At 28.8% G+C, this 23,247-nt stretch overlaps 1 protein-coding gene across 1 annotated transcript in view; it reads left to right on the forward strand.

Annotated features, from left to right (window-relative positions):
* LOC121125558 (protein amalgam) overlaps positions 1 to 19,618 on the forward strand; it is a 64,577-nt gene extending 44,959 nt beyond the window's left edge. Inside the window, exons 3-7 of the mRNA XM_040720755.2 lie at positions 4,934 to 5,098; positions 7,571 to 7,804; positions 8,447 to 8,722; positions 9,672 to 9,940; positions 17,972 to 19,618. Coding sequence (XP_040576689.1) covers positions 4,934 to 5,098; positions 7,571 to 7,804; positions 8,447 to 8,722; positions 9,672 to 9,940; positions 17,972 to 17,989 — 962 coding nt within the window. The 3' untranslated portion in view covers positions 17,990 to 19,618. The remainder of the gene's footprint in view (positions 1 to 4,933; positions 5,099 to 7,570; positions 7,805 to 8,446; positions 8,723 to 9,671; positions 9,941 to 17,971) is intronic.
* The last annotated feature ends 3,629 nt before the right edge of the window (positions 19,619 to 23,247 follow it).

Raw genomic sequence — 23,247 nt, forward strand, 5'->3', positions numbered from 1 at the left:
GTATTTGAGCTAACATAAGTATCATACATCAAAAAATGGTTTACAATTAATGTTAAAGTTTCTTATGTACTTTAACTCAAAGCTTATAATTGACTCAAATATGTATAAAAAAATATGATTTTGTATGTATAAATAAAGAAAAGAAATGAATTAAGATGATCTCCTTTACTTTAAGATTATTTTTTTGTTGAAGAACCAAATATTTACTTTTTTTTTTTTCAAAGCAAAATAAATTGTTTGTTGAAAGTATATTGTTGCAAGAAGTTAACTTTGAAGGCACGTCAGTCATTATAGAGTGTCAACAACTTTTTAAAAGATAGTATCATTGCATTAACTTTTTGTTTTAATCTCAATGGATCTTTTATTTTTGTTTCCAAAGGGAAAGTCATTGTCTGCAGATCAAAATTAATTTATAAAGTATTTCAATATTTATTAATAGAGTAGTTTCCAAAGGAATAACAACATGAACTTTGAGTAAATGAAAAAGAGTTTAAAGTAACAAACTCGAATCGTTTCTCCAAGAAATAAAATAATTTAAATCTGAAAATCGTAAATTTAACAAAAGGGGTATGTGGTAACTTGTAATATATAAGTATTTTTTTAAACTATTCCTTTTTGTTCTGAAAAATACATACGTCATCAGCAGGAGTCTAAATCATGGCTTAGTAAGTCAGCCCTTTTAAATTAAATTTTATAAATTGTGGCTTCATGTCTTCACTGTGATTATTCTCAACTTAAAATAACGTCTTTTAGTCATTTAAAGACAAATCGTGTGATATGTTTTAAATAAAATCAGTGTATATACAGGGTAGGGTAAAACAAACGTGGATTATTAATTAATGTTTATATTCTCATTACTAGGAAAAGGTAAAGTGAATAATTTTTGATATACTCTTTCATCCGTTTTTTTTACATAAACAAACTATACAAATTATTAGTCATTTCATCATAAGGAGCGATCAAGAGGCAAAAAGTCAGTGCTTCTGTAATGCCCTTTGTTGTCCTCACTAAGAAAATTAACAAACCATATTTATGATTTTTGGTCCGATATTCAAGCCTTTTAAATTCCATAGTTTTTAATAATATTTTCCATCTTTATTTGTCAATTATTGTCGATATAAGGATTTAAATAAAAAAAGTATTACACACTTATACCATCCTAAATTTTGAACTAAAATAGTATTTATGAAATGAATATAAGTCGTCAGAAGCATTTTTCTTAAATTACGGTAAGAATGACCTGAGATTCCGCACAAGACTTAAGATCACTATTTTAATTCGAGCAGTCACACTCCAAGTAGGATTGCAACGCTAATGGGAGTTGATAGATTTATATGTAAAAAATAATTTTTAAAAGAAGAATGGCAATACCAAGAAATCTAAAGTAGATGGAAATAACTTCCCGAAAATCTTTGAGAGAAGTCAAAATAGCCACCCTATACATTTCTTTATTATATATCTTATTGATTTTAGCATAAATAATTATTGGTGGGGTTGTTACCACCATTGACCAATCGTTGAAAAAGGAGAAGGATTCATATCTTTAAAAGCATCTAATATTCTCAATAAATACCAATGTTATTTTTAAATACGAGGTTTGATTACCAAGCGACAGCTGTAAAGAAAAAAAAAGTTTTAATTTATCTCATTTCTCTAAGTGTAAAAATTTATGAACAATAACAAAAAGAGCAAAGCCATTCTAAGGGTCAAGAAGGCCTATGGCATCTCTATTCGGACCGCCTACAGCGTTAAGAAGTCCATCAACCCCAATACAACCTAGAAGAACCCTACTTCTTCAGTAAAAATATGGCTGACGTCTGGCCTGCGTCCATGTGATTCTCCTCAAGCCCTTAAGCTAAATCTCCTAAACATTGCACTTTTCATCGAAATGTGGATTCGATCTGCGCTGTCATTATGCAAGTCCTGTACACTATGGACAACGCCATTATCGTCAAGAGCTGACAGTCTGATCGCTACTTTGTCAAGATTGTGAAGGAGGACATTCTGAATAGATATATAGCTAAATATCGTATATATACATTCAATAATAAATTGGTTTTGTGTTTTTGTGTTAAAGTAATACTAAATCAAATTTAGCGTTCCTAACCTGTTTAACAGATTTACTATTCAAATCCAATTATATGTATTTTTTAATTATATTAAAAAGTATCAAAATTGAACTTCTATATAAACATGAATATTTATGTGTAGGTAAAAAAAATTATGTTACGTGAATGTTAAATGAAGTAGTTGGTATAACAAATTAAACATGACTGGCATATATAATGAAGAATTAAATAATTTATTTTGTATAGTAGTCAATCATTTCCACGAGTCAAAAAGTATTAGTTTTTCTTCTAAAATATTCATACGAAAAGATGTATGTATATAATACGAAAAACTTAAAACTTCATCAAATAATCATATGATATAGCAGCTTAATTAAATTTTGCTTAGTATAGATTAAAGTAGTTGGGAAATACTCCAAGCTTTTTTTAAGCTTTATATACTCTAGTATTGGCATTGGTCATGTACAGTTTTATTATTTTTATTGTATTTCAATACAATTTTATTGCTGATGATAATATATTAAATGGAGTGAAATAACATCTTGCAGGCGACTTCCAAAAGTTTCATTTGTTAATTTAACCCAACAAATATAAGCTGTCTTGAATTACTTTAGACCAGTCCCCTTGCCTTCCAAAATAAAAGTCTTTGAATAATTTCATCGAGTTTTTGAGTCAGTCGTTATGTTATTATGATTAAATTTGATAATTGGACATATTATCAACAAAGCAACTCAATCTTAGTTTTTCTTTTGTCTATTTTTCACAATTTGAGATAACCTATAATTTTAAAAAAACTCATATTTTCTCAACTAAGAGCTAATATCAACAAATAACATTCTAAAATATAGTTAAGGAAAAAATAATGTTCTAGATAATTGCTTTCAGTTTACAATATAAATATTTTTAAAGTTTTTAATCGAACTTGAAAAAATATCACTTTTCATAAAAGTTGACACTTTTATGAAAATTATTCAAATTCACTCAAAATATTAAACTCAAACCAAACTAAAACTAGGATAATTAAAACACTAAATATTGATGTATAAATAGATTCATTTTATTTTCTGTTGTTTTTATATTTCTATTTTGTAATATCTAGTATCTTTTGTTGTCAAATTTAGCAGAATATTTTTTTTTGTTCTTATTTGCTCCTAACTTTTTTGCTTCTTTAATTTTTTAGAAAAAAACATAATACACTCATTTATACTTGCATGAGACGATGTTGTTGATCATTGCTCTCCAATCTCCCGCTATTGGGGTCCAAACGTTGCTATCAATGTGTTCCATAAACCCCAATCCACTTTTGGGATATTAAAATGAACTATATTTGGGAAAGCTTAATTATAGAAAAAAACATAAGAGTTTTGTGGATTGGACTAGTGTAATTAAAATAGTTTGAGTTTTTTTTTCAAATTCAAAAATTTAGTAGAGTTTATTTAAAATTTTTAAATAAAACATTATATTCCCCCACAATTTATAAAAGAGCATATTGCATAAATGGCAGAACCTGCAACCCGTAAGTGTTACGTTCGATGATAGTTTTCAATATATGTAATAGAAAATGTATCTGTGTCTTTTATGGGTTCCCATACCCTTGGACCTAGGAGAATTAAATTTTGCAAGGGTGCTTCGATTGAACCTAGTCAAGGTAAGACAGAGGTAACAGTTTTTTTTAACCCCCGGGTGGGGTAGCTTATTCCACTCCTAAAACACAAAAACTGTTTTTGAAGCACAAGAAGATGGGGTTGAGCTTTTTCCTAAAAATTGAATCACGTCTTAAAAAACAACAATACAAATATGTTTTGTATATTAATTCACAAAAAAAAAGTTTAAGTGAAAAAAAAGAAATCACTTTAGTTTTTTTCAGGTTCAAAAATGGATTTTCCATGGAATATTAAAAATCCATTCGTTTTCAAATATATAAATTGATGTTAAAATAAAAGATCTATCATTTCCTTTATAATTTTTTAATTTATTGCCTGTTTTTCACTTATTTTCTTTAACGTCAATTTTTTAGATTTGGGAAGTACGAAAAAAATCTTTATAAATATGTTTAGCTTTTTACCATCCAAAGAAATGCTTTTTATTACTTTTTTTTTTTTTTGCAAAGTTAAAAAAAAGTTTTTCCCTATTTTCTCTGGGAATTTTGATTAAGCATATTTTGATAAAAACTAATCGTTGACTTCCCATCTCGACAATTTTGCATATATGTTTGTATCATATTTGATGTTCATAACAAAATTATTTTTTAAATTCATTATAATACATATGTTATAATCCTCACCTAGATCAAAAAGTTCTAAACAGAAGGAGGAAATAATATTTACCATTATTAATGTGGTTTCCCGCTTTCTCCTTGGCCCGAGCAACGCCAGGTAACACTTTGCTTATAGTATATATCTTGCTCGTTCTATAACACATTAAACATAAATTTTACGCTACAAATAAAATCTTCCTTAGAGGTAAAGTCAATTTGGAACACATCACCCAAAGTATATTTGTATAAATTTATTTTACTAGTGTACATTGTAGTGTAATTGTTATCAAAATTTGTAAATACATTAAATTCTTTTGAAGTCTAAAAATTAGGGACGTACAAAATATGACAAAAAATTAAATTATATAGAAGTTGGAGCAAATATATGATATTGACACAAACACATTACTAGCAAATGCCATTCTAAAGGGTGAATAAATGCTCTAGAAAAGTAACATAGGGTTAAAGTAAATTATAAAAAAATTGTTGGACCGGATTCCTTTATATAATAAAATTTTTAGTAAACATTCAAATCTCTAGAATTATTAAATAATTTTCTGTAGAAATATATGCATAAAAAATAAACTTACTTTATTTTAAATTACAGAATATGACTACTACACGGATGAGGATCAAGAAGAATATCTTGATGACGACACCGAATCAAACTACGACCAACTTCATAAAAACCCGCAGTTTTTATCAAGTCCTTTAAATATAAAAGTCAATGTTGGTGGTACCATCAATCTTCCTTGTAAAGTAGACCAATTAGGTAAGACAATTAGATATTTATTAATCATTTTTGATTTTATGTAAAAAAACAACTTTTTGTATTACTAATGTAGTAATGAAATCAAGAGTAATCCATCATTAATATATAGAACAGCAGCTAATCTTTTTAAAACAGTGACACCTCTAAAAATATTCACCAAATTTAGGTGGCCCCCCTCCACCACATAAGCAAATTTAGTTATGTTTAAGCTCATTCAATACAATTTGTTAGCGTCGGGTTTGTTTAGACCCTTACAGTTTGGTACATTTTTACCCTCGGTGCAATACATATATAATCACATTTTACCTATTTTGATATTATAAAAGTTTGGTTATTTTATTTTTTAGGGCTTATATAATGTATTATATGTAATAAAATAATATAAATTAACCTGAGCAATTGAGTTGGTTACTATTATTTCTTTAAATTGAACAAATATTTTGCGATATAGATATATATTGACATGATACTTTTGAATCTGAGTTAAAATACATAGAAAAAAGATTTAAAAAAAACTATATTAATTCTATATAGTATTTATATTTTGCTACTATACCGTACCAAACCACGTACTGTTCTGTGGTTCGTGCCTAACCGTAAGTTTAGCGTACCATCCAAGCCCTAATATTCAACTATAAGCATAGTTTGAGCCTTGCTTTTGGTTGTTGGGAGCAGCAACTCTTCAGAATTGGTGTAAGGATTTTTGGCTTTGACGATTCTGACAGCCACTAAATATGAGTTTTAATGTCTGCCATGTTTTTGTATTGATATTTGTCGCCAAAACTATATTGTTGTTGTTTTTTTAAACCATCGCCGTTGTTCTAATAACTCTGAGCATCCGTGCCCCAAAGGTAAAGATGTTAAGCGTCAAAAGGATATTTCTTTTTGTTGGGCTTCATCGATACAGCTGACATAATTTTCTTGGGAAAGACACAGTGTGGATTTCATGTTGGGCAATTTTAAAAGTTAATTTTACTTTGGTCGACTTTTATAACGAAAATGTTATTATCAGCTAGCAAATAAACAGCAAAGGATATTTGGTATCATACAATAACTTTTTTGAGGGCATTTAACAACACAAGTTGGGGTCATGATCCACAGATATGGACTGCTGATCTAGAATTAAAAAATTAATTTTAAATTAGATTGATATGTTTGAGGGTCTTATCTACACCGAATCTTTCAATGGGACTGACTTTGATTCAATTTGGAGGATTAATTTATTTTACTGAAACGTTCGGAAAAAAAAGTACTCCAATTTAAAAGTACCATAAAAAAATTCAGTAATTGGAATAATACTTAAGAAATAAACAACAATTAATATGATACTTGATTTGGATCATTTTTTATAGTAAAATTTTTATAATAATCTTATTTCGCTATAAGCAAAATATTTCATTCATATTACACATTTATATACTTAAAACTGTTTTAATCGGTCAGACAAGAGAAACTGAAGAAGATATCACTTATTGTAGGTAAATTCTTAATCAGCTTTATTATTTTGGAACAATTTATAAGTTGAAACTAGTTTTAACAATTAAGATATACAATTTACGTCTTGACAGTAATAGGGAAATATTCATTTTTAGATTAAGAGGGGCATGTCAGAAAAAACAGTTTGTACTTGTTCAAAGGAAAAATTTGAAGTTTTTTTCTCCCAATATTTCATGGACTCTCTTAGAAAAGTATTATCGAGTGAACTCCATAACTTTATATTCTTCATTTTATTACATATAAGTTATATAGTCGAATAGTATTTCAGTATCTGTATATATTTTAGTTACCCATTTTTCTTACTCAAAAATAATTATTTGTCAATCCTTATTAAGGACTGAAAAAGGAAGTCCCGTCCAGTTCAGTCCATGTTTGGCTCAGTTCAACTACATATCATTCATAAAACATAAAAAGTTTTGTCCTTGAGGTTGTCACTCAACTTTTGTTTCTTCTTTTTTAAATCAGTTATGTTGTTAAAAGTTCGTTGTCCTGACGGTCTTAAAGGCTTCACTATAATTAACCGAATAAATAAACCTAATCCCAAATATTAGCTTTTATAAAATGCAAAGCATAGTTTCGCCTATTTGCTTTAAAGCTTCTTTCTCTTGTGCAACTACTTTTAATTACTGTATCTATATATATTCAAGTATTTTGATGTATTCATTAGTATTCTATTGTTTAACACCCCTTATCACTTTTTTTCTCACATTTTACTTCTTCAAATAGGAGAAAGTTTTTTACAATTATAATGGTAAAATTTATTTATATAACATGATATGTACTAGTGTGTACAAAAATTAACAAAGTACTTTTTAATCATAATAGATGGCTCTCAATTCTTTCTTAATTTTAGCAATAAAAAAATAACATCAAATTAATCATACCATAAATATGTTGCTTATTTAATTTCATGAGTGAAAAATAAACAATGCAGAAAATGACTCGTGACTAATAATCAAATATAATTACTCATAGGTCCTTTAGTTATAAGTTGGATGAAGGCAGGATCTCATGGAGAAAATCCAAAATACTTTGCCAGTGGAAAATTCATTTTCAAGAGGGAGGATTCAAGAATTTCTTTGGAAGACAATGGGGATTCAGGCTCTAGTCTGATCATTACACTTGCAAAACCTGAAGATGCTGGAGAATATATTTGTGAAACAAGTTCCTTGCCGCCTGCAAGATTAAGACATCAAGTTTCCATGATTGGTATGTTGTAATATTTTGATTTAAATAGGGTCAAAATTGTAGCGAGTGTAAAGTTTTAAAACAGTGTATTCTTATTTTTAAAGTTGTTTAAAATATACAAATTACAAATGCTTGGGTTTATGTAGTTTGTAATCTCAGTAAAGTATTTTTTCCACAGCATTTTCTTTCTTATTTTTTAGCTCTTTACGAAAGACATCTAAGGAATCTGTGTTAATGAAAGACAGAGTGTGACAATGATGATTGGTTTATTTTGGAGTTATTTGTATCAATCCTTCTTGAACGCAAAAAAAACAAAACATCCTTGATCATTTTTTGCTCTCGCAGCTGCATTTAGCTTATCTTCTAAAACAGCATGAGGTCAAAACTGTTCTCTATTCAAATATTATTTTAATTGATGCTTATCAACTTAACAATGTCAATTTAAGGTTTCAGTACTGATAATGATATAAAAAAATTGTTCTTATAAATTAAAACTTATTAGCAAGCATACAGATTAAAGTAATTTATGTCTTCTCTCAAAGTTAACATGTTTTTTTTATTTCATTCACTGAAGCTTTTTTTAAACTCACTTGGATTTTGACCTTTTCACAAAGCTTAATTATACATCATTTTTTCGCAAAATTAATTACATTCTATTTAAAGTTGTTCCTCAAGTGAGCATTTTGAAGCCAGATGACAGCATTATTCATGCAAAATCTGGTGATGAAGTTCCTTTAATTTGCTCTGGAATGGGAGATCCGCCACCCACTTATAGATGGTTTAGGGAATCCATGAAGATGCCTGACGGAAGAGACGAAATAGAGGGTCAACAGCTTATTTTCAAAAATGTATCGCGGAAGCATACTGGGAAATATTTTTGTGAAGGATCCAACGGCTCAGGATCCCTGGGAAGAGACTCCGTTGAAGTCTTAATCATACGTAATATAAATTATTCTAAAGTTATAATAGTAAAACAAAAGTCTTGCATTCGCCGCCACAGATTATCTGGGTTTTAAAATATACGTATCATAGGCGTAAATACAGAGGATCTATGAACCTCCCACTTTTGAAAAATTATAAAAAGTTTCTTAAGTACAATGTATTAAATATGCGAGGTCATTTTTATGGGGATGATGCAAAAAAAAATGTTAAAGTTAAAATTTTGCATAATTTTTTTTTTTTTTAAATGACGGCCCTTTAGATTTCCATTGATTACGAAATTTGCTTATATGGATTATCTGAGGAGTTTTCAAATAACTATTTTTTCTTTATGATAAAAAAGGAAGTGTTAGCTTAAAGGAACTCTCAGAAAAGCAGTGACAAACATATTAATGGAGAAAAAAATACAACCTGAAATTATGATTTGTTAAATAAATTTGATTGTGCTATGGTCATCTTTTGACTTGTTTCATGATTATGAAAGGAATTTAGTAAAGAAACATTTCAATTTATTCTTATTGATCCATATAAAAGGATTATCACTCGTCGTTTATAGATCGAGGGTGTGTGAATGACTGAAAATAATTGAAGAATAATGTGTTGTTTTTTTTTTAATATTATCTTAATCGGCTTGTTGCCTTAGACTATCTTTAAGTAAGCTCAGTTTTTTAATATATTTTTTCATTTCTGTAAATTTATAAAGAATAATGTCTTTTTGCATAATCAAGACTTTGAGCGGAAGACACCAGGATAAATCTTAGCCAAAGTGACATTCAATATCTTATTTTTAAGTATTTAATACAACAATTATTTGTACAAATGTTTTGTTAAGCTTACATAGGTAACATGTTATCTACATATAACGTTTATTTTCGAATATCACGATTGCAGACTTTATTTTTTCTATTGGAATTAAATAATATGGCTAATTTATATATTTTTATTTTAGATCAGCCGGAAGTAACAGTAGAAGAATCTTATATACGCACGGATGAGTCCATAAAGTTAGAGCTATCATGCATAGTACACGCCTATCCAACCCCAACTGTGAGTTGGTTGAAAAACAATAAACCTATTAATTCAGAGACTATAAACACATCACAAAAGAGTACGAGAGAGTACTTTTTAATCTTCAATGATTTTTCAAAGGACAAAGAGGGGAACTATACTTGTATGGCAAGCAATCACATGGGCTCCGATTCAGCTACCGTATCTGTGGTAATATATTTTCATTATTTAAAAAAAATACTTAAGGCTGTGAATTAGGATGTGGAATCAGTGTCTTTTTGGGCGGAGTCGAAGTCAGGAGTCGGATAATAGGTGCCTTCTCCGACTTTAGCTACAAAAATAATTACAATTCATAAAAAAAAACTTTTTTATTATATAAGGCTTACTCTGTGTAATGTTTCGTAATTTTTTTTTTTTTTTTTTCAAAATTGTTATAAGCTCTATTTACTTATACAACTTTAATCTTAACCCATTTAAATATTTACTTCTTAAATTTCAAACGTGTTATACAGTCTATACAATCACAATTCCCAAACATTTCTAAAGTCTACATTATGATGCTGGGTACAGTATACACACTAACCGGGGTAGTTATTTTCCCAGTCTTGTGAATAGTCAATATCATGAGAGTAATAAGTAACACTGCAGTGAAAGAAGGTGTTTATTGTTGATCTTCGTTTACGAATACATAAATATGTTCAGAAACCTATAAATGTGTAACAATAAGCTACAAAATAAAGGTGTTGGAGCGCCCGTAGGCTGAAACCCACATTTAATATGGTTATTTTAGCTGTAAAACACGAAAATGACCATTAAACTTTCAAACAGAACAGGCTTGGTCTTTACTGCTTTTTTTAATCAAATTCTTATGGTATAACTATATTTCACTGCCATATTTTCACATGAAAGAATTAGTTTGAGGAAATTCAAAAATGAAAAAAAAATTTCAGTGTTTGAAAAATGAATTATTTATTTTTTTATCTTGATTACAATTCATAAAAAATGAAAATAACCGGCCAAAAATTTAAAAAAAAAAGCTTTAAAGAAGGTGGTTATTGATTTATGTTTTGCAAATTTGGGTTTTAATATAATTTATATGTAACAAGATTAAAAAAGTTTACATGTGCCTTTTATATAAAATAATTGATTAGTATTTAACCACTTTAAAATTAAAAAGTTAGTTACAAGCTCAGAAAAGATTTCATTTTTTTACAGGAATATGTTTGTTATTTAGATTCAACGCAACCTATCCAGCTTATTTTAAATATTTATTAAAAACTACATTGACCAAAAATTAATCTATATTCACCTTTTTACAGCCATTTTTGTGTAAGATTGAAAAATGAACTCTATTCTATAACTTCACCTATGATATAGAGCAGCCAGATAATATTTAAAAAATATATTAGTTTCTCAGTCATCTTTTTACTCCATTTTTTGTTGGTTACATACATTTTTTATTAATTATAATCAAAATAAGCTAATAAATAGTTCCCGTTACAGATGGTAAAAATGGGTGTATCAATTTCTTATTTAATTTTATTTGCATCAAAATTATTCTTCTATGTGAAATATGGCACTGAGTTATAGTTATACCCTAAAAACCTGATTAAAAAAAACTTTTAAGGCCGAATTGTAGAGATTAAACATTTTAATGGTCATTTTGGTGTCATAAGAGTTAAATAGCATTAAAATATGTGGGTTTGAGGCTGCGGCTTCAAATTCTTTTGCATGTTGTAATAAGTGGATATATAGTGTTGTATTTTATTTGTTGGTCATCTTGTTAAATATCTTATACTCCAAATATTTTATTTATACCTCAAAATAATATTTAACACATCAAATATTAACTACCTATATCTATAAATTGAAAGTCTCTAGACTCAAATGACTCAATATGATGGATATAGTTTATACAATATAATACATATATTAAATTATAGGGTGGTGTCGGAGTCGCTGATATTCACATTAATTAAGTCAAAGCGGGGGATTTTATTTGCTATCTTTAGTTGTAAATACTAAAAGCTTTTTAGCAATCAAGTTTGATAGGCAACCTGATTATTATTTTATTTTTATAGCCTAATCCTCCATTTATTAGTTTTTTATTCCTGAGGAGATAATATTCTAAATATAAATGGAAACTAGGCGGTTGTATACTCCTGAATAAAGGAGGGAAATACTCAAAAATTGTTTGGGAGTTAAAAGTGTAAGTTTATGTTTGAATTAATATCGAATTCAGTCATTCATGTCTATTTCCTAGCAAACGACTTGACAGCTTACCTTCCAATGCATTATTCGACTTGCCCTGAATGTAATACAATTTATTTTATTACATACTGAAAATAAAAACGATTTATAACCCAAAATATACGGTAAAAAAAAGCAGGTTCACACTTTAAAAATAAAGACTCTCGTCCTCAGTTTTGAAACAATTTATGACGAAAATGAAAATACTTTATTTATTATTTTTTGCTAAAGAACAAACTAAGGTCTTAATGGAATTCCCACGTAACATTTTTTTTATAATAATAGAATAATTTTGGGAACTGAAGCGACCTCCCTTATACATTGTTGGAGACTTGATTTTGCATGTTACAATTCCTGTTGAATGTATTCATGAGAGTAACTATATTGCCATGGTTTATGATCAGTATTACCATATGTGTTGAAGAAATATCAACTATATATATCTCTAAAAACAGCTAAAAATTAACTAGTTTCAACAATAAACAGCTAAAAATTAACTAGTTTCAACAATAAACAGCTAAAAATTAACTAGTTTCAACAATAAACAGCTAAAAATTAACTAGTTTCAACAATAAACAGCTAAAAATCAAGTCGTTTTTTTTCATAAAATGGGCTTTAAATAGGCTCGATCTATTTTTTCATTTAGATCAAGTTTTTCGCTCTACTCTTGTTGAGAATTCATAGAGAAAGAAATATATAGAAGTGACAGGGTATGTTGTTAAATTTTACATGCCTAACAGATCGTATTTTGCCGACACAGTCATCAATTTTATTAATCTAATCCTTTGAGTTTCAACATAATATCTATGTACTACTAAACAAAACACAACAAACTGCATTAAAATTCTCAAGATCATAACAGACATGTTAAAAATCAGATATATTGAACAGGCATAGGCTAAACTGGCAAAACTATTTATGATAGATACAAGAGAGAGCTGTTAGACATTATATGCTCCAATGAAAAGGGATACACTTTTCCTCCTGCGTCATTACTCAGTTTACAGATCGACACAAAGTCTTTTCCCTGGTATCCATAACAGACCAACATACAGCATTCTATATATTATGAGATTATCCATATATTTTCAAGATCCTTGTAATTGTTAATTGCTCGAATAACATACGGCTTATTGTCTTATAATTGATATTTTTATTTCATTGAACAACCAAATTTTAAATAAATCGTAATGAACTTTTAAAAGATGGATTTAATAATAGATAAAAACTGATTACCTGGATTGAACACTCCTTGATGAAAACGATAAACATTGATATTTGAATTAAATCAAAGTAATATTAACTATAATCCCTATAAAATACCTATTACAATATGGTATGAAAAAACAAAAAAAATATAAATTATCCACAAGGTGTCGTGACAGTATTTAAATTAGTGATCAACAAATTAGTAAATAACCACCCCCGACAACCACCCATTTGGTATTATAAAATAGAAGGAGAAACATCCGTAATAAGCTGGAAACACAAATGTCAAGTTTCTTATACGTTAGTGATACAACCAACTCCGCCTGATCAAGGACAAAATTGTATCTTGTGTCTTGATCAATTAGTTCCTTGGATTCCACTAATATCTCATTCACGGTTTTTTTTCCTCGCTACAGATTTTAGCACCAGTCATGTATTGTATAGAGTCTCTTTGAAGCACAAAACTGTAGACTTTCTATTACTCAAAATAGGAGACAAAATTACAGCCATAATTTACTTAAATAATGTACATATATAAAGAGATAATTGTTTTTAAATATAAAAAAATAAATCAAAAAAATGACAGAAATTTAAGTTAAAAACATTAATTTTTTTAATTTTTATGCAAAAGAACCTGGAGAAAGTTTTTTACAAACTTTAATCTTGTTATATAAAAGCATTCAAAAATAACTTCATTAAAGATCCATTTTTTGACACCTAAAAAAATGAAACTTTAAGTTCCATCAAATCCTTGTATTTCCAATACTTTTTTGATTTAGTATAATTTGAGAAAACGTTTTTATCAGTATAGTTGATTTCTGAGACGCCAGTTACTTTTTGATTTATAACTCAAACACTTCTATCTAATCTTTTTGAGCTCCATATTTTATTTTATTTTTTGTTATAGAAGTTACCCCCACCCCGAAAAAAAAAAATTGACCCTTCTGTATTCCCCTTACCAATTACAAAAGAAGTAATCTTTGCAAAGTGTTAGCCTTCTACGCTAAACGTTTTAGGCAACCACAAAAAAAACAAAAAACTAACTGTATTATATAAATACATACATGATTTAATTAATGGAATAACGTAAAAAATATGATGCCTTATAAAAAAAATTAAAACAAAATTAATGCCAACTCATTTTAAATATGGGTTTATATGGGACAAAGATTTATATTAACACTTGTCCGTCCCTCCGAGTCAGGCAAATAGTTTTTTTGGACAAGTTAATACAGTGTAAACCCTCTCCAAACGGACAAGTACGGGCATTTATACATACTAAGTTTGTATTGATATTGAGCATTTTTATATTGTCGTATTGGTTTCTGGTTAGTTTTTACAAACTTACATGAACAGGAGTTATTTCTCGTTTAAAGTTAAACATTATAATTTAACACATTGATAATTGTCCAAACCAAATTTGTATTAAGTATATGTCACTTTGGAGCACTATTTACATCAAACTGTTGGTACGGGGCATTTTTGGGACATGTAAAATGTATGTAGAAATCAATGTAAAACATTTTGGGGTCATCCAAATCAAAGAAAATACTTCTTAAAATAAAAAGAAAATCATCTTAATTTTTCATTTCCTTTGAACTTAATATTTGATTCATGAATTTAATTTGGCTTATATGAACAAAATTAAATATTATTTTTATTGTAAAAAGATTTAAGGCAATTGATTTGTTTTGATTTTTAAGCAAAATCTTATCTAGATTTTGCTTTACGATAATAAACTATAATATACATATTACAGGTCCTTGTTTTGTGACATTAAGTTTGTACAATTATTATTTCCATGTTAGTGACGTACTATGGTTTACTTAAACCTGTTATTTAAACACAAGCTTAGATAAAAATATAACCTAGTTAATAAAATAAGTAATGAATGACATCATAAAGTATTAATAAGAATTTCAAAAAAACTTATTATCTTATTGATCAATTTATGTACTACCGTATATATTGCAACTCAAGGAAATTAATATTAACATTTAAAGCCAACACGTTCGATCATGCAGTGTTCATTTTGATAAGTCTTAAGATTCAAAAATATATATGAAGTTTTAAAATTGACCATTCAATATAAATAAAGCCTATTTTGTGTAAAAAAATATAAAAACTGTCTGAAATTGCAAATTTCTTTGCAAAATTGAGCCATTTCAACTCATTCTTTCAAGAAGTTTTTGCACAATATAAATAATTAATCAAAAAGTTTCTTATGAAAAGTATTGATGTCCATTTATTATATCAAAGTCATTTTTTTCATACATAGGTGTTATGCCCACTCAAAACTATTGGATCAAACTTTAGTTTCATTAATTATAGCAAAACAAAGAAGTGAGAAATTGGTGACACATTTTACAACGCATTAAATATGCATATAAATGGGTTGGTAATGAAACGTCAGAAATTAACGTTATTTCTAAAATGAACTAAAATCAATTTTTAAAAGATTTTTGTTTTGTCTTGGCTCCACTCAATAAAAAAAATCTCTTTAGTCTCAATAATATTCTTAATAGTGCTTCTATAGACATAGTAGGACTTATTCAAAGAGCTCATATCCATTTTTGTCATCTAATCTATAGGTGGTGTCAAAATATCATTAATTATTATCTTACACATTTTTATTTGGTAAAAATTAGTGTAATTGGTGAAATATTAAGTCATAAATATACAACTTAGTCGTAAAAAATTGTTTTTTTATTGTTTTGCTATAACATAAATTTTGACAAATTTATCTGTTTTAATGGTAAACATGTAGATATAACATTTTTATAGTTTTTTATGAGTAATTTAATGTAATGCCTATTAAATATTATGAGCATCATGAAAAATTTTGTTTTCGCTTCCTCGGATGAGAAGAGATCGATATTAATATAGTCATAAATTGGAAAGTTAAACAAGTAAATGGCTCTATAACCAGTTCATCTAGGAAATAAGCAGGGTAGATATTTGATTTTATATATCTCTTTTGTGTGTATTTTTTATTGTTACTATAATTTTACATTGTTGTACTCGTGTCTTTACGAATGCGTGGGGGTGAGAAAACACATCAAACATCACACGAGGCGTTGCATTTCCTGTGTTTATAAAGTATTTATATGGATGTTTACTAGCTGTGCATTTAGCTGGCGCAAATAAAAATATACGAAATACTTTTTACATATTAAGTATACATGAAAAAAAAAAATTCAATGGTAGCCTTAGTGAAATTTATCACTTTTACAAGACGAAAAAACCCAACTCAGTATTAATGTTTTAGCTGAAAATGTCACCAATTGGGTTGTATAAGTGATGTCAATTTACAAAAGCTGACCATTTATAGTATGAATTCGAATCACGGACACTCGAAATATTTATATGAGTTTGGAGTATTCAAATATCAAGTTATTCATTTTCGATATCATAATTTCCATGGAAAAAAAAGTCCTGTGTTTCTTTTGCATATGATTTTATATATCATAAATTTGCTTGGGTAGTAATGTAATTTATTTCCTCTTGATATGGCTGCTATAAAAAATTGAAAAATCTTTATGCTCAAGACTCAATTAAAACTTGAAAAAAAAGTATAATACTTGGACCATTTTACTAGCTATACGCTCGAACAAAAAAAATTGTGATGTTTCCAGTGACTGTTTACGAAAGAACCATGTTTTCTTTTCTAATGTTCTACTATATAAAGTATCAGTAAGTAGATAACCTCTCTGTACTTCATCCAATATAAGAAATAGTCTATCATACTACTAATCCCTCTGATTATATGCCGACTGAGATTTTAAAGCCAACCCTATCTATCATCTTCTTTATCTTATCTCAAAATTGATTAATTTTTGATTTATTCACTTTATCATTTTCAAACAATTAAAAAACTATCCCAAGGACGAATTTATCTACTCATAACAACAAACTTCTATTAAATTATCTCTCTTTCCAAAATCTCATTTGCCGTAAACTTATTATTTTTAATAAAAAACCTGTCCCATGAATCATATTTTTCTTTTGATTGACGTATCCGTATACAAATCGGGTATTTACTAAAACTCGATCCTTTCGCTCCATTCATTCTAAAACTTTTTCAGCTAACTATTTATTGATTCCTTCACTTTTTTCTCCTTTTTTATATTCCTAGTTATCTGCATAAGTCTGCATGGTCTGTTACCTCTGTCTCCCTTGAGTTGAGTGTGAATTATTTCAAAGAACATTTATTCCAGGATTTTATTCCATACAGAATCCTTATCGTAAAATCACTTAAACTACTTAAAAAGCTTCGTTTTCAAAAAATATTTTTTGATTAACAAACCTAGGCCAGTTAAATTCTTAAGAAAATAACTAGAGTCTAAGATATCATTCTTTTTCTTCCTTCCAGTGTTAAAAACTTATCATATATTTGGCAAACTTCTAGCATAAAATATCTGAAAAAGTTAATTTCAAATTATAGGTCATTGGATAAAATCAGTAAATTTTTGGCACTTCATTCTTTTATAAAAAAATTAAATACTTTGAAATTGTTTTTTTCCTTATCTTTTACTCAGTTATTTACTGTTTCTAAAATTGATTCTTTATCGACACATAAAACAAAATGTTGGTTAAATTATAAAAAGCCATAAATAATATTTTATAATGTCTTAAATTTGGAACTTTGAAACTATGTAAATTTTTAAAAAATACAAACATTTTATTTCAAATATGTATTTCTATCCTAATTTGGTTTTCAAAGTACCAAGTATATTTTTTGTTGTTTTTCTTGTTGAATAATTTATTTTAATTTTTTTCCAGGTTCATCTCTCTTTCTAATAAGAAAACTCTTCTGGATATAGAATTTAATTATTGGTTTTAAAAGTTTGATATCCAACTATTCAATTTTTTTTAAATTACAGCTGTGTCTCAACATACATATATAATCAAGGAGCGGGTAACAAATATAAACTAAACATTTATTGTCTATTATTTCTCATTGATAAAATTCTATATTTATTTTGTTAATTTGGATTAAATACATATATATTTATAATTGAATGATTTCTATTTTTGAACTGAAATAATATGAAGGTGCCCATATCATGTAAATATGTGGCATGTCTAAAGACTACAAATATAATGTTGCCTTCATCTAATAAGTCATTTTAAAATTGACGCGGCCGTTATTTCAGAATATAGTAACACAAAATAAATATTATGAGAATATTTGGATTTTAAATTTTCCTTGAACAAAATTAAACTATATTGACATGAAAATGGAAAGATTATTCATTATTTTATGCTCACATATATAACATAAAATTAGCTAACAACTTTAAACATTAACTACAGGTTGAAAAATTTGTAATACTGTTTTTAATAACTTTCATAAAGACCAGTTAAACAGGCTACTCCGTCTAAAATGCAATGTTATGTTTAAAAAAATGGCATAAAGTTAGGAAAATTTAATTCATAGATACATCAAGGGACAGCTTATTTAAATTATCGTTCCAAATAGCCCCTTTGCGTTAATGACCAGTTCCAGCCTAGTGCAAAACTTTGCATATGCGTTTTTTTATTAACCTAGACGCTCAATTCGTACTTTTTTCTATAAATAAGTCCCCATAGCTTCCCTTTAAGACGCACAAAAATCCCAAAGTCCAGTGGGGGGAACGGTCGGGGCTGAGGGGAGGTCAAAAGTTAGGCCTGTTGAGGTGAATTTTGCACCAGGTCACATGTCATACTAGATCCAATGGTTTGAAATCCTGACGAGAAATTATTTTGATGGCTGTAAAGCTTAAGTTTTGCTTCAAGAAGTGGTGTATGATGGTCTAGCTAGTGCCAGTTTTAGGAGCTTGGCCATTGACGGTCTCTTTGCCTCGTCTGCCAGTAGAAAACCCCTTGGGGAAGCTTTTTGATTTCCTCTCAGTGTCACTCGATACACAGTCGAACGTTTACAGCTCTGCACTTAGATTGTGCTTTTCCATTCACGGATAACTCCAGAATGATAGCTTTGGGTTAATCGATATTTTTGTGGTGATAACGTTCTTATTTCTCGGTTATATTTGCCAGTTTTTTATTTACCCGTATCCGTAGACAATTGTTTATCATTAGTTATTGTGTTTAACATCAAAATATATCAAATAGTACAAAGACGTGTCATTTCAAAAAGTGTTGCAATTCAAAACAAGGGTCCTTTAATGACTGAGAAAAGTGTAGGAAAGACTTAAAGGAAAGTTAATTTTTTTAAAGTCCTGATACATGCCCCATTTATACTTTAATGCTTAAAATTCCCCCAATTTCATTTCAAAAATCGTGATCATTCTAATGTATAATACCGAATAACAAATATATGTTAAATTAAGTTTTTTTGTAAGGTTCATCATTTGTGTGTAGTCTAATGTTTACATTTTCATAGTATTATCTAAATATATTTTTTTGGAATAAAAGTTATGTTGTAAATACAACGTTGTGTCTTTTTAATTATTTATTACTTTAAAATATAATACATAGAATTTATATTATTCTATATACATCTCATAAAAATGCAATCATTCTAACCAAGAATCGAGAAGATAAATAATTTCTTTTGGCGCAGAGAGAGAAAGGACGACGCGGATATATAGGCGTAGAAAATAAAGCCCATTCTAAAAAAGTAATGAAAACAGCAAAGAGGTGAGATATAGAATCCAAAAGGGTAAAAAAACGATAACATCCACTCAAAAAAAGAGATAATTGCTTACCATGATATTGACGAAGAAAGTACATTGGTAGATAGTGATAAGGATTAGGAAGTCCATCACAGATCACATAAAAATGTCAAAAGTATTGTAAGTCCTAAATTGGCTGGATCGATAGGGAGAGCAAAGCTATTTGATCAAAATGCAACCTTTTTACTTGCATCAACAGTTAAAAGTAATGGCAAAAGTATGCAGGATTTCAACATCAGGAGGTCATCGATACGGAGGGCAATGACACAAGAGAGAGATAAAATATACAGGAACTTGAAAAAACAATTTTTGTCCTAAATCTTCTTTGACTTTGCATTGGGATGGCAAATTATTGAAGGAACTAACAAAGAGAAAAATGATCGATCGTGTACCTGTAATTTTATCTGGATTTGGTACTAGTCAACTTCTGGGTGTTCTTAAGTTGGCCTCTGGAACTGGCGAGGCCCAGGCAAAAGCTATTTATCAGTTGCTGAAGGATGGGAATGTCAAACATTTGGTGAGAGCTCTATGTTTTAATACCACAGCATGCAACACTTGGAAAATCAATGGTGTATGTGCACTACTTGAATCAAAATTGAAAAGAAATCTTATATACTTACCCTGTCGACATTATGTACTTGAATTGGTTTTAGCAAGTGCTTTCTCCATTTGTATTTGATGAGGACATCTGGGCCCGATGTTCAAGTTTTTAAAAGTTTTGAGAAGGAGTGGGAAAAAAACGACAATACAAACTTTAAGACGGTCATGACCAATGATTTGAAAGTCATTTCAGATATTAATAATAGTATAATTGACTTTGCTAAGTGACAACTCCATAGTTTTCAAATAAGAAATGACTTTAAAGAGTTGTTAGAACTTACTATCATTATTCTTGGAGGTAGTTCTCCTCGAGGTATACACTTTATTGCACCAGGAGCTATGCATCATGCTGGTTGGATGAGCATGGCATTGTACGCTCTCAAGATATATTTGCTTCAAGATCAATTCAAGCTCACTGCTAAGCAAATTAGAAGAATTCGCAATATTTCTATTTTTATTGAAAAATATATATCAGAGCTTGGTTCACAATTTTTTTTTGAAAATACTAATCCAGAAATTTCCGAAGCTGCAACAAAAAAATTTCAAGGCATCAGTGGTATTGAAACGATCATAATGGCATGACATTTTTTGACCCAAAAGTGTCATCTCAAGAAAAAAGAAATATGGTCAAAACAATAAACAATTCGCAAAGGCCCATTAATCCATCAAATACACCAAAGCGACAAATAATAAACATGAAAAGGATTGGGCAATTATGCTTATCCAATTTTATTTAAAAAAAAGACCATCAACTTTTTTACATGTTTGGATATAACAAATAATTTCCTTCAAACTGACCCTGAAACTTTGAATTCAAGAGAAGATTATAAGGCTGCGTGTTGAATCATTAACAACTGAATAGGTGTAATGATTTGGCTGAAAGAGGAGTTATGCTCATATAAGAATTCAGCAATTTAATTACTACGAATGAAGAGCAGAAGCAATATTTATTTCAAGTTGTCCAAGCTCATCAAAAGAGATTTCCCGATTCGAAAAAAAGTACGTTAAGTAGGAAAGATTATTAATTTTTTTTAATATCAACAACACTCATTGTATGTACATAATATTTAGATTTGTCAATTTTTTATCTTGATCGTTCACGAAAAAAATAGGAAATTAATTAAGAAAGTACATTTTTGCATATTTTGCACATTATACTATTTAAATACTCGATTTCATTGAACACCGCAGAAAGTATCTGAAACATTAAATTAATAATCTAAAAATATGTAATTTAATATATATTCATTGTATAACTTTTTATGTTACCTTTAAAAATAGTTAATAATTTCTAACATGAAATAAATGTTAGATATAAAATGGATATATACATGAAATGTTATTAAAAATAATGACAGATAAGATGCTCACAATATGAGGTATTTTCTTCATAGAATTTATAAACTGTTCAATGGTGTCACCCAATAATTATATAAGTGAAATGATTTATTAACGTATTTTTAGTAGTTTTGCCTCTCCTTTCTTATTGGGCAAAGGCACATGTATTCTGAAGAGTTTTGAGGAAGAATTTCAAATATTCTCTTATATATACCTCCATTTTCAATATATTTTGCTTCATTCTTGAATGTTTGTATACTATTACATGTAAACATCTATTTTACCAACATTCGTGAAAGGACTGCCTTCCTTTTTCAACTTTTCGAAAAGCATTGGTCTTCTTCATTTGATAAGGCTTCTTTTTCAGTCGCACTGTTTCTGAACTTTTATTTCATTTTTTCCCTCCATCTCATTTTTAACTCTTGTATCTTTGTCGTCTTTACATAAAAATTTACAAGTGAAGCATCAAATCCCTTTTTTAAGTTTTGAGTATCAGTCATCGACTTACAGCTTCAAGTTGTTTAATCTTGTGGAGGTTATCATCTACCTGTTCGCACATTATCTCCATAAAAATATTGTAGCAAGAAGTGCCATCAATATTTTTGCCTGTTCCTCAACATAATACTAAGTTGAGAACTCCTCAGAAAGGATGTAATCTCTTCCCGGTCCTAACAAAACAATATTAATCTCTGGCATATGGAAATTACACCGATAAATACATTTGCTTATATATTTTGTGATGAAATGTTAAATACAGCTTTGGCTCCTTACTTTCAATAATTTTTATTTACTTCTGAGATACGATCATTGCTTATACAATTTTTCATCTGATAATGCATGTTTTTATAAATAAAAACCTTTTAGGCTTGAGAGTGCATCTTTTAATATTGTGACAGCATAAAATGTTTCTGCCAAGTAAACCCCAAAAGTCTGCAAACACAACAAAAGCTGGACTCAAGAATTATGTAGGGTGGTCCAAATTAATTAAGAAAATCTGAAAGGTTTATAATGAACAAACAAGAAGGAGTAAAACCATACATTTTACTTTTATATGAAAGCTACATTTACGGGTGATCCGTGTAGATGCAGCTTTGCCGTTGTATGGGTAATACAATTATTCAGGGCCTCCACAGATGAATGATTAATGGCACATGCATCATGTTAGACCCTCTCAAAAAAGATAAAATTCGCGGGGATTCAGGTCCAGGTTGTTTGCAGGGCAAAATTCAGGGATAAAAAGTTAGTACATCTCACTGTCTTGTCCAAAGGTTTAATTTTTTCCTTGTCTACTCCGCCCATCCAGGGAATGTGAATTAAAAGTGTGAAACTGGAACTAGGACAATAAAAAGCTGGAACTACAAAAGGTCACCCGCCTGCCATAGGTTCTGGCGCCGTATGGGTGAGGTTATCCAGAGAGGCCGATCTCCTTATGAATAATTTGAATGT

This window comes from Lepeophtheirus salmonis, chromosome 10 (assembly GCF_016086655.4).
Source record: "Lepeophtheirus salmonis chromosome 10, UVic_Lsal_1.4, whole genome shotgun sequence".
Taxonomy (NCBI): Eukaryota; Metazoa; Arthropoda; class Copepoda; order Siphonostomatoida; family Caligidae; genus Lepeophtheirus; species Lepeophtheirus salmonis.